Source organism: Rhinopithecus bieti, unplaced genomic scaffold, assembly GCF_001698545.2.
Source record: "Rhinopithecus bieti isolate Rb0 unplaced genomic scaffold, ASM169854v2 scaffold_38631, whole genome shotgun sequence".
NCBI lineage: Eukaryota > Metazoa > Chordata > Mammalia > Primates > Cercopithecidae > Rhinopithecus > Rhinopithecus bieti.
This window is the reverse complement of record NW_016817145.1, coordinates 1,284,466-1,297,675: the sequence shown is the minus strand read 5'-3', so window position 1 is coordinate 1,297,675 and position 13,210 is coordinate 1,284,466. Positions and strand designations below refer to the sequence as shown.

General features: G+C 40.7%; 1 protein-coding gene across 1 annotated transcript; it reads right to left on the bottom strand.

Annotated features, from left to right (window-relative positions):
* Positions 1–9,316: 9,316 nt before the first annotated feature.
* LOC108517761 (peroxisomal multifunctional enzyme type 2-like) lies at positions 9,317–11,122 on the bottom strand. Its single transcript, XM_017855861.1, is given in 5 exon segments — positions 9,317–9,873; positions 9,876–10,077; positions 10,136–10,343; positions 10,345–10,397; positions 11,093–11,122. Coding segments are annotated over 5 exon segments (1,050 nt in total).
* Positions 11,123–13,210: the final 2,088 nt, after the last annotated feature.

Below are 13,210 nucleotides of genomic sequence, written 5' to 3'. Positions count from 1 at the left end.
AAAAAAAAAAAAAAAAAAGAGTTCTTTATACACTCTAGATACAAGTCCTTTATATGCTTTGCAAATATTTTCTCCCACTCTGTGGCTTGACTTCGCAAACTCTTAATAAGTATTTCAAAAGCAGAAATGTTAAATTTTGATAAAGTTTAAATATATCACTTTTTTGTTTTATAAATTATAGTTTTGACATTTTATCTAATAAATATTTATTTCCCTCAATAGCCCAACAATTTTCTCCTGTATTTTCTTCCAGAAGTTGTTTTTTTTCTTCCAGAAGTTTTATAATTTAAAGTTTTACATTTAGAGCTGTGATCCATTTTGAGTTAATTTTTGTTTACAGTATGAAGTATGTTTTGAAGAATATCCATATGCAGCATTTTGGGAGGCCGAGGTGGGTCGACTTGAGGCCAGAAGTTCGAGACCAGCCTGGCCAACATGGCAAAACCCTGTCTCTACTAAAAATACAAAAAATTTGTTGGGCGTGGTGGCGCATGCCTGTAATCCCAGCTACTTGGGAGGCTGAGGCAGGAGAATCGCTCGAACCCAGAAGGCAGAGGTTGCAGTGAGCTGAGATTGCACCACTGCATGCCAGCCTGTGTGATAGAGCGTGACTCTGTCTCAAAAAAAAAATAATAATTCATATGCAAAGAAGAACTATCCTTTTCCCACTGAATTGCCATTGTGCCTTTGTCAAAAATTAGTTGTCTCTATATGTATGGTTTCATATCTGGGCTCTATTCTGTTCCATTGATCTACTTGATTACTATACTCCATACTCTACTCTACTATACTCCATACTCGATTGCTATAGCTTTATAATAAGTCTTAAAATCAGATAGTTTTAATTCTCCCTCTGTGTTCTTCGTTTTCAAAGTTGTTTTGGCTACTCTAGGTCTTTTAAATTTCTATGTGAATTACAGAATCAACTTGTCAATTTCTTCCCCCGCCCCCGCAAAAAAAGGCCTACTAAAATTTTAACTGAAATTGTATTGACTCTAGATTGAATTTAGGGGAAAACTGACATTTTAACAAGTTTGAATCGTCCAATCCATAAATACAGTATATCTTTCCATTTACATAGATCTTTGATTTCTCTCAGCAATGTTTTATAGTTTTCCTTATGCAGATTTTGCACATTTTTTGTCAGATTTATTCCTAAGTATTTTATATTTTTGAATCCTATTGTAAGTGGTACAGTATTGTAATTTTATTTTATTGTTATATTTTTTGAGACGAAGTCTCGCTCTGTCACCCAGGTTGGAGTGCAGTGGTGCCATCTCAGCTCACTGCAACCTCTGTCTCCCAGGTTCAAGCGATTCTCCTGTCTCAGCCTCCTGAGTAGCTGGGATTACAGGAACATGCCACCATGCCCGGCTAATTTTTGTATTTTTAGTAGAGATGGAGTTTCACCATGTTGGTCAGCCTGGTCTCGAACTCCCAACCTCGTGATCCACCCGCCTCGGCCTCCAAAAGTGCTGGGGTTACAAGCATGAGCCACTGCACTCGGCCTCTGCATTGTAATTTTAATTTCCAATAGTTTGTTGCTAATATGTAGAAAGACAATTTTTTTTCCTGTTCTTAAAACTTATTTTATGTTCAGGGTTACATGTGCAGGTTTTTTATATATGTAAACGTGTGTCATGAAGGTTTGTTGTACAGATTACTTCATCACCCAGGTACGAAGCCTAGTACTCAATACTAGGTACTGGGATCAGAAAAAAATACAATCATTTTCTGATCTTAAAGGATTAGAAAAAATACGTTCCTTTCTCCCAACCTCCACCCTCGAGTAGACCCCAGTGTCTACTGTCTCCCTCTTTGTGTCCGTGAGTTCTCATTATTTAGCTCCCACTGGGAAGTGAAAACATGTGATATTTGGTTTTCTGTTTCTGTGTTAGTTTGCTAAGGACAATGACCTCCAGCTCCATCCACGTTTCCACAAAAGACATGATCTCATTCTTGCTTATGGCTGCATAGTATTCCATGGTGTATACATATCACATTTTCTTTACCCAGTCTGTCGCTGATGGGTATTTGAGCTGACTCCATGTTTTTGCTATTGTGAATAGTGCTACAATAAATATTTGCATACATGTATCTTTATGATAGAATGATTTATATTCCTTTGGGCATATACCCAGTAACGGGATTGCTGAGTCAAATGGTAGTTCCATTTTTAGTTCTTTGAGGAATCACTACCTGCTTTCCACAGTGATTGAACTAATTTAAACTCCCACCAATAATGTAGAAGCATTCCCTTTCCTCCGCAACCTTGCCAGCATCTGTTATTTTTTTACTCTCTTTAATAATTGCCATTTTCACTGGTGTGAGATGGTAGCTCATTGTGGTTTTGATTTGTATTTCTCTAATGATCAGTGATATTGAACTTTTTTTCATACACTTGTTGGCCACATGTATGTCTTCTTTTGAAAAGTGTCTGTTCATGTCCTTTGCCCACTTTTTAATGGGGTTGTTTGGTTTTTGCTTGTAAATTTGTTCAAGTTCCTTATAGATGCTGGATATTAGACCTTTGTCAGATGCATAGTTTGCAAATATCTTCTTCCATTCTGTAGGCTGTCTGTTTACTCTTTGATAGTTTCTTTTGCTGTGCAGAAGCTCTTTTTCCTTAGATCCCATTTGTCAATTTTTGCTTTTGTTGCAATTGCTTTTGAAGTTTTCGTTATGAAATCTTTGCCCATTCCAATGTCCAGAATGCTATTGTCTAGGTTGTCTTCCACTAGCCACTGCGCCTGGCCAAAAGCAGGATCTTGAAGAGGTATTTGTACACCCATGTTCATAGCAGCATTATTCACAATAGCTAAAATGTGGAAGCAACCCAGGTGTCCATCCATGGATGAATGAATAAGCAAAATATGGTATATACATACAAAGGAATATTATTCAGCATTAAAAATAAGGAAATTCTGACATATGCTACAATATGGATGAACCTTGAGGCCATTTTGCTAAGTTCAATGCACCAATCACAAAAAGACAAATCCTATATGATTTCACCTATAGGAGGTATCTAGAGTAGTCAAAGTCATAGAGACAGAAAGTAGAATGGTGGTTGCCAGGGGCTGGGAACTGGGGAGTTGTTTAATGATACAGAGTTTCAGTTTTGCAAGATGCCAAAGTTTTGGAGATTGGTTGCACAACTCTGTGAATATACTTAACATTACTGAACTGAACACTTAAAAATGGCTAAGATGGCAAATTTTATGTTGTGTGTATTTTACCGTAATTAAAAAACAGAAATAAAAGACATACAGATTGGAAAGGAAAAGTAAAACTGTCTTCATTCACATATAGCATGATCATCCGTGTAGAAAATAGAATCTACAAAAAAAAGAGAAAAACCTCTAGTACTAACAGTTGAGTTTAACAAGGTTGTAAGACACAAGTTTAACATAAGAAAATTGTCTTTCTGACTTAAACGTAAAATCTAAAACTATAGGCCGGGTGCGGTGGCTCAAGCCTGTAATCCCAGCACTTAGGGAGGCCGAGACGGCCTCCCTAAGATACAAGTAAGATACAAGTTTAACATAAGAAAATTGTCTTTCTGACTTAAACGTAAAATCTAAAACTATAAAAACCCTGGAAGGGCTGGGCGCAGTGGCTCACGCCTATAATCCCAGCACTTTGGGAGGCTGAGGCGGTTGGATCACCTGAGGTCAGGAGTTCAAGACCAGCCTGGCCAACATAGTGAAACCCCGTCTCTACTAAAAATAAAATACAAAAAAAATTAGCCGGGTGTTGTGGTGCACGGCTGTAGTCTCAGCTACTTTGGAGGCTGAGGGAAGAGAATTGCTTGAACCCAGGAAGCGGAGGTTGCAGTGAGCTGAGATTGCGCCACTGAACTCCAGCCTGGGTCACAGAGCAAGACTCCATCTCAAAAAAAAAAAAAAAAAAAAAAAAAAATCCTGCTTCCAGGCCAGGCATAGTGGCTCATGTCTGTAATCCCAGCACTTTGGGAGGGCAAGGCGGGCAGATCATTGGAGTTCAGAAGTTTGAGACCAGCATGGCCGACATAGTGAACCCTCGTCTCTACTAAAAAATACAAAAATTAACCAGGCATGGTGGTGCACACCTGTAATCTCAGCTACTCAGGAGGCTGAGGCAGGGAGAATTTCCTGAACCCAGGAGGCGAAGGTTGCGGTGAGCCGAAATCACGCCACTGCACTCCAGCCTGGGAGACAGAGCAAGACACCATCTGAAAAATAAAAAAATAAAATATCCTGCTTTCAATTTATTTTATTTTACTTTATTTATTATTATTAATTTTTGAGACAGGGTCTTACTCCATCACCCAGGCTGGAGTACAGTGGTGTGACTATGGCTCACTGCAACCTTGACCTTCCCAGGCTCAGGTGATCCTCCCACCTCAGCCTCCAGAGTAGGTGAGACCACAGGTGCATGCTACCACACCTAATTTTGTATTTTTTTGTAGAGACGGTGTTTTGCCATGTTGCCCAGGCTGGTCTGGAACTCCTGGGCTCAAGCAATCCACCCTCCTGAACCTCCCAAAGTGCTGGACTAACAGGCATGATGCACTGTGTCCAGCCCTGCTTTCAATTCTTTTGAGTATATACCTAGAAGTGAAATGGATGGATCAAATAATAATGCTATTTTTAATTTTTTGAAGAACTGCCATACTGTTTTTCATAGCAGCTATATCATTTTACATTCACAACAGAGCACAAGCGTTTGAATATATGACTAACCCAGTTCCGGAATCCTATTTTGAGAAGTTTCTTTGTTTTTTGTTTTGTTTTAACCTAGGTCTGGTGTCAATTACTGTATCAATCAGTGTCTTAGCGTGCAATAGTACCCGCGAAGAGCATTTATTTACAAATGTGTAGGTGCATGGTGCTAGTTACTACCCCTAAGCCCAAAGGAACAAGGGCGGGGAATAGTAACTGAAACCTGGAAAGAGAAAGAGTCATGTAGATTCTGCTACCTTAAGGGAAGCAGTAATCATCAGATGAGGGATATGGGCACCCCACAGCAACCTCACAGAGGGAACTGGAATAAATGCCCTAACCTCACTCTCACTCTTTTCCTGCTGTTGCTCCCCAGTAGCTAACCCAACCAGAAGCAATGGTGTATGGGATCCCGTTGATGCAGTCCATATAAGTCAGACACCTTAGTGGAGAGCAGGATGAAGAAGGGCAGAAAGCAGATCTGGAGGGACAAACAGAAAGTATCTAACACTGCTGTATATACCTAGAGTTATAAGGCATGTGAATGTCCACCTTTAGGAGGTGATGTCACATGGTTTTCAAAATGGCCACAGAACTTCCATTCCACTTGTAGTGTACAAGAGACTTTGTGAATGCATGTCTCCTCCTCCAAAATTTGAAAATGTCAAACTTTGTAACATTTATCTATTAAATGGTGTAAAATGGCATCTTACTGTGGCTTTGGTTCCACTGGCCCAGTCATCAATGATTTTATACATGTTTACAGTCCATAAGTAATTCCTCTCAGTAAAATACTTGTTTATATCTATGTCATACCACTATCTCTGTTTATTCTAGGAATCTATAAGCTCCTTAAGAATAAATACTGTGTCTTTGTATTTCTAGTGATAAAAGTACACAATAAATACTTGTTAAATAATTGAATTAATGCTAGAGGCAAATGCTAGAACCAACGTTTCACTCAACAGAAAACTGGTGGAGTTGTGAATGCCTGGAAGTAATGATGGAAAGAAAGAACAGGCATTTTAAGTTCCTCCCCTTGAAGTGGATCTTCCTCAGAAGATGGGGAGGTTTTCATGTGAGAATAAGGTCAGGAAGGAAATGAAAGAGGTTTTGAATTGATTTTATATGAAGGAGAATTTCTCACCTTGGAGTAGGAGTGCTACAAATTTCAAAGTAAAATGTAGGAGAATGGTTTTGCTTTTAAAATTTTGGTCAGGGAGAAGAGCATGATTGGAATAGGGCATAGCAAGTTGCAAGAACACTTCTTCAAATTAGTCTAAGGGGATCAGTGACAGCCATGTGGCTGGATCAATGTGAACTTTTTAAGTCTTTTTTTATATTCTGCCATTTAGCATCATTCCACGAAATTTAGCATCATTCCACGAAATACAGCATACAGCTTTCTTGAAACAAATTTTTTCTTCTGCCTGCTTTCTTATGCCTACTGTACACTCATGTGGTTTTTCCTCCAGATTCTATGGCTGTTCTTTTGTTCTTAAACATTTTGTCTTTTTTTTTTTTTTTTTTTTTTTTTTGATTGAGGTGGAGTCTTCCTCTGTGACCCAGGCTGGAGTGCAGTGGCACGATCTTGGCTCACTGCAACCTCCGCCTCCCGGATTCAAGCAATTCTGCCTCAGCCTCTCGAATAGCTGGGATTACAGGTGCCTGCCACCACACTCGGCTAATTTTTGTAGTTTTAGTAGAGACGGGGTTTCACCATGTTGACCAGGCTGGTCTTGAACTCCTGGCCTCAGGGAATCTGCCCACCTCAGCCTCTCAAAGTGCTGGGATTACAGGCATAAGCCACCACGCCCAGCCTTTCTGCCTTTTTGATGGCATCCTCCTCTACCTTTAGCTTCATGTTGTTCTGCACATTTGGTGTGGGGTTCTGTTCTCTTACCAGTCAGCACTGTTTTCCAAGGTGGTGTTTTCTACTCGCAAGGCTTTAAATACCATCTGTATACAACTGCTCCCAAATTTCCATCTCTAGGTCATATCATTTTTCTGAACTACAAGCCCATGTATCTTGATCTTCCCCTGAAACTTGCTGCTCCTCCAAAGTTCCTTGTATCAATAAATTCCACTACCATCCATCTAAATGCTGAAACCAGAAACAGCTTCCCTCTTCTTTTTTTCTTTTTTTGTTTTTTTTTTTTTGTTTTTTTTGGAGATGGAGTTTCACTCTTGTTGCCCAAGCTGGAGTGCAATGGCACAATCTCAGCTCACTGCAACCTCCGCCTCCCAGGTTCAAGCAATTCTCCCGCCTCAGCCTTCAGAGTAGCTAGGATTACAGGTGCCTGCCACCATGCCCGACTAATTTTTTTGTATTTTTAATAGAAACGGGGTTTCACCATGTTAGCCAGGCTGGTCTCGAACTCCTGACCTCAGGTGATCCACCCACCTCGGCCTCCCAAAGTGCTGGAATTACACGCGTGAGCCACCGCGTCCGGCCTACACTTGGCCTTTTTAGTTATTTTTCTTACCTCTGGGCTCTTTGATACACTGTTCCTTTTGTCTAGAATGCTCTTTCCTTCTCCTATACCTATTTAACCTCTATTCCTTATCCTTCATTTATCAGCATAGAAGTCACTGTCTCAGAGAAGTTTTTCTTACCTCTGGAATCTAAACAAGACTTCATATTTTAACCTCTCGTTTAATGTACAATATTCCTGCATTACATATTTCATGATTTCCAACTAGGTATTTTTTATTTTTTTAAAGGTATCAAAGTGGCCTTTATTCATTTAATTTTCCTTTTAACTTTTATAAATGCTATCACAAATTCTAAAGAATCTAGATGAGTGAAAATTTTTTATTATGAAGATGCAGATCTAAGAACAGAAGGATAACTATATGCTAGCTTATATATAGTTCCTTGCAAAAATAATGATACATTAAAAAAAATAGAAAATAAAAATCTGGGCTGGGCACAGTGGCTGACGCCTGTAATCCCAACACTTTGGAAGGCCAAGGCAGGTGGATCACCTGAGGTTGGGAGTTCAAGACCAGCCTGATCAACATGGAGAAACCACATCTCTACTAAAAATATGAAAATTAGCTGGGTGTGGTGGTGCATGCCTATAATCCCTGCTACTCAGGAGGCTGAGGCAGGAGAATCGCTTGAACCCAGGAGGTGGAGGTTGTAGTGAGCCCAGATTGTGCCATTGCACTCTAGCCTAGGCAACAAGAGCGAAATTCTGTCTCGAAAAAAAAAAAAAAATCTGAAAAGTTATCGACATCTGAAAATGGTAAGTAACTTCCTCTGCATCTTAGTTCTGATCACTTCTGCAGAAGAATCAAGCATATTTGGGTGAAGAGAGTAATTATTCTATTTTTATTAATAATATAGTGTGCCCTTCGGAACTTGGTGTAGTCTTTTTCTTTCTTTTTTTGAGACTGAGTCTCACTCTGTCACCCAGAGTGGAGTGCAGTGGTGCAATCTCAGCTCACCGCAACCTCCGCCTCCCGGGTTCAAGCAATTCTCCTGCCTCAGCCTCCTGAGTAGCTGGGATTACAGGCATCCGCCCCCATGTCCAGCTAATGTTTGTATTTTTAGTGGAGACGGGGTTTCACCATGTTGGTCAGGCTGGTCTCGAACTCCTGACCTCGTGATCCACCTACCTCGACCTCCCGAAGTGCTGGGATTACAGGCATGAGCCACCCGCACCCAGCCAGAACCTGGTATAGTCTTTAAGAATCATCTGAAGTTTCTAGCTCAGCACAATGTTCCCTCTGGCCTTCAGTCTGCCAGTAACAGATGCCTTCTGAGGTTCAAGCTTACCTAGAACTACCTCCATGAAATCTCCATCTGAAAGTATGATGATTGCATCAGCAAAACCTTTTCCAGGTTCTTGATACACTTTTCCAGAACCACTTTTCAGGTCACTTAGCTGCAATATTTCCACTTTTATTAATATGTCACTCAAATACAGCATTTTACTTTCTTTGCCATCTCACACCCAACATCCTTAAGGCCGTGAACTTTTTCCTCAAATACAAGAGTATTCTGAAGTTCCTCACCTTCAGAGGGTGTCTTAGCTGAAATATCAGATGTTGGCATAAGATTCACATATGCATTTGAAATGACAGTGTCTCTAGTTCCTTGGACCTTGGTTTGAAAGTTAATTCTGTTTCCTTCCTTCCACATCTCAGTTTGTAGAGTTTGCCCTGGATATACTGGTTTTGCAAAACAAGTCTTAATCATCTTGAATCTTTGACACATTATAAAACATGCCTGGCAAAAAATCTAAATGTATATAATCCATGTACACATGTCAAAACATGCTAGGCTAGCAAAGTTAGGATCAACGTGTAACAGATTCCAGTCTCTGCTGAGGCAGTACAAAGCAGCCTGATTAAGAGTGGTGGTATCTGTAAGTACAGCGTCAGGTGGTCTATTAGGTATGGCTACAGTTACCTTGACTTTCAGGTTCAATTTCCACCAAAGCCTCCAGAGCCAACGAGAAAGAGAACTGATACTGATTATAGTACGTAAATTCCTTCTCAGAATAAGAATAGACATCCATAAGAATTACTACACTAGATCCTTTATCTAGGACACCAGCAACAACTGTTTCACATTTTCATTTTCCTGCTCTAGGAAGTGGTTTCTATAACTGCATGTATTGCTCCCCATAAAGAACCTTTGCAAAGTTCCTTGAAAGTCCAGGAACTTCTGCTAATTCTCCACCCATTATAGATTTCTGACTTACGATAACTCCAAAGGCAGGCAAACAGAAGAACTCAGAGCTTCCTCCATGAACAAATTTAAAATCTTTTGGATCCTTGATTGACGCTCCCACTCCCAGGGCATACATAATAGCTTCTAGTTCTGTATAAGCAGAAGAAAATGGAGGGAGTGTATGGCCAATAGCTCCAGCAAATCCTGATGTTCCTGTAGATGTTGCATGGCAGATATGATTTGTTGAAACTCCTCCTTCTGAATCTATTTTACTTAGAACTACAATTACACTGCCAGTGGATTTTTGGATACTCCGAGGCTTGCTGGCATTCTCGAAGTCACACATCTTCTTCCAGTTAGCCTTCACTGCTTCAGGAGTCACTGGCTGATTTTGTCTTACAACCACTACAAGGGTCTGGTCCCAGAATAGGACCAGCGATGCTACATAATCTGGCTTTGGGGCTTCCACAAAATCTTCAGGCATAATTGAGTCCACCCTGATTCAGCATTAGGATAAGTAGTTTTACAGTGAATGTTGCTTTTCCTGCCTTCAACTGCAATAGAATTTGCAAGGACCAGAAGACCCAACTTTGCAGCACTATAATTTGCCTGGCCAAAGCTGCCATATATTCCTGAAGCTGATGAAGTGATAATGATCCTTCCATATTTCTGCTTCTTCATGTGATCCCACACTTCCCAGGGTCACTTGGAATGAGCCCCGCAATTGAACTCTGTGGATGATATCCCAGTCTTCATCACTTATCCTAGCAAAAGAATGGTCCCTCAGAATTCCAGCACTGTTGACCACAACATCTACTCTAAAAGCATCCAGTGCTGTCTTTACAATCTTCTCTCCTGTTTTCACTGAATCATAGTTGGCCACCACTTTTCCACCTTTGTTTATTATTTCTTCAACAACCTTATCAGCAACTAAGGAGCCTTTACAAACTCCCTCTTAAATAACTCACAACAGCTAGTGCTCCTTTTTCTACAAAAGCCAGGGCACGAGGCTGCACTCATGGTCTCACCACTGAGTTTCAACAGCTGGTGATACTGGTCACTGGTGTAGGGGAGGACTGCGCCCATGCCTATGCAGTGACACATACCTTGACTAGGGTTTTTTGTTTTTGTTTTTGTTCTTTTTTTGAGACGAAGTCTCGTTCTTGTTTCCCAGGCTGGAGTGCAATGGCATGCTGTCAGCTCACTGCAACCTCTGCCTCCTGGGTTCAAGTGATTCTTCTGCCTCAGCCTCCCAAGTAGCTGGGATTACAGGTGCCTGCCACCATGCCTGGCTAATTTTTGTATTTTTAGTAGAGACGGTGTTTCACATGTTGGCCAGGCTGGTCTCGAACACCTGACCTCAGGTGATCCACCTGCCTCAGCCTCCCAACGTGCTGGGATTACAGGCGTGAGTCACTGTGCCCGGTGACTAGGTATTTTTTAATGCTTATTTATTTAATATTGGTCTCACTAAGAGATCATAGGCTCTTTAAGGTTAGGAACGATGTTTTGTTTTGTTTTCTTTTGTTTTATGATTATAGATCTAGCACCTACCACAATCAGTTCACAGTTGGCACTAAATAAGTATCAGTTGACTTAATTGCTGGATAAATAGATAAGAAGAGGATCAAGAAAGTAGAATAGAAAGACATGAGTTTAACAAGAGATGGAGGCACATATGGCTACAGTGAAGGGAAGCCCATACTTCAGAAAAGAAGAGAAGGATCTTGCTCATAATGGCTTATTTTTAAAAAGATACAAGATCATCTTGATTATATTTTTAGAAGCTGCTTCTGTTAGATTTATCTCATTCCAAGGCCATGAAAGAACAAATTTTCAGTTTGATTTTCTCAGTTAATTGTTTACATATTGGGCACCTTCATGAGATTGAAATCCATTTAGTTATGACTATATATTCTAAGCTTTGCATAGTCAGTCAGCAAAATAACTGCAGAAAGGACTGAAAGGTTGTGGGAGTTTTGTTTTGTTTTCTACTAGCTCTGGGAACAAGTATAAAATACCAAGAAATATTATATTTATATATAAATATTGATAAAAGAAGAGAGCATTCAGCAGTTAATTAATTAGGCTAAAAACAGATGGGGCCAGGTGCAGTGACTCACACCTGTAATCCCAGCATGTTGGGAGGCTGAAGCAGGCCGATCACCTGAGGTCAGGAGTTCAAGACCAGCCTGGCCAACATGATGAAAGCCCTCTCCACTAAAAATACAAAAAGTAGCTAGACATGGTGGCACATGCCTGTAATTCCAGCTACTCAGGAGTTTGCACCTGGGAGGTGGAAGTTTCGGTGAGCCGAGATCGCACCACTGCACTCCAGCCTGGGCGACAGGGTGAGACTCTGTCTCAAATAAATAGATAAAATAAAATAAAACAGATGGATTTTGCTGGACACAGTGGCTCATGCCTGTAATCCTAGCTTTTTGGGAGGCTGAGGCAGTAGGATCGCTTGAGGCCATGATTTTGAGACCAGCTTGGGCAACATAGCAAGACCCCATCTCTACAAAAATAATAATAATAATAATAATAATTCGCCAGGTGTAGCGGCGCATGCCTGTAGTCCCAGCTACTCGGGAGGCTGAGGTAGGGGGATCACTTGAGCCCAGGAGTTTGAGATTTCAGTGAGTCATGATTGTCCTACCACGCTTCAGCCTAAAATACAGCTCTGAAAAATAACACAAATAAAAAACAGATGGGTTTTATTGGTTAAGATTCTTTGGTTGTAAGTAACAGAAATCCTCTTTCTAACTTCAGCAAAAGGCACATTTTGAAAGGATGTAAATTACCTCATGGATGTTTAGAACAACCAAACGTCAATGAGAGGGAACTAGTCCTGCTCCAAGCCCTTGGCTGAAGTTCCTAAAATAGTTGCCATTAATGTGACTCGACAAAGACAAAGCCACCAAGCCTCAGTGATTCTCTGTTCTAGACTTCATAGTACCCTCTCGGCTCCAAAGAATTAGATGGGTCCTGATGTCCACCCTAGTTCCTTCCAGAGACCGATAGCACATAATTTAGACATTATTAGGGGAAACCTATATTATAAGAAAGTGTGACCCTCGCAGGCAACCCGGGAGTTGTCTGCCACAAAAGTTTAACAGACAAAATTTGCTGACTTACTCTCTCATGTCCATTTGAGCCAATTATTTGATACATATGGTGAACACTCACCTTGTGTGCAGATTATAGACAGTATCTCACTTATACTTACAATGCCATAAAAGGCCTAGTAGGTAGGTTCTAATATTATTTTTATTTTACAAATAAAGAAATGGATGCTGAGACTAATTAAGTCATTTACTCACTATCACACATAAGTGGCAGAAGCAGGACTTAAATGAGGTCTCTGTGACTCGAAACCCATGTTCTTAACCACCTTCCTTGAACAAACACTGTATGGCTTTGGCACTCAGCATTCCAGTACGTGCCAATGGCAATTTCCTGCGAATGTTTGTAACCCTCCACCTGAGGGTTTTCTCATGACTCACGCTGGAGGTGGTCTGGAAGTGACAAATAGTTAACACCCCTGTGAATGGTTTCTGGCTAGACATAGATGGGAGTTGGTGAATAATACCCCTGTTCCCTTGGCCCTTTGGTGGGATACCTCTGAGGTGTGTTCTATACCTTATCTCTAGGTTCTCCATTAGAGTTGAGCACTAGGTCCCACAGCAGCAACCTGCTTGAAACTGTACCGTGGCTAGCTTCCTTCCCTTCCCTTTCTTATATCCCCACTCCCCTACTCATTCTTCTTGGCTTCACCTCCCAAATGAACCACTTGCCCTCATATCCTTTACTCAGGGTCTGT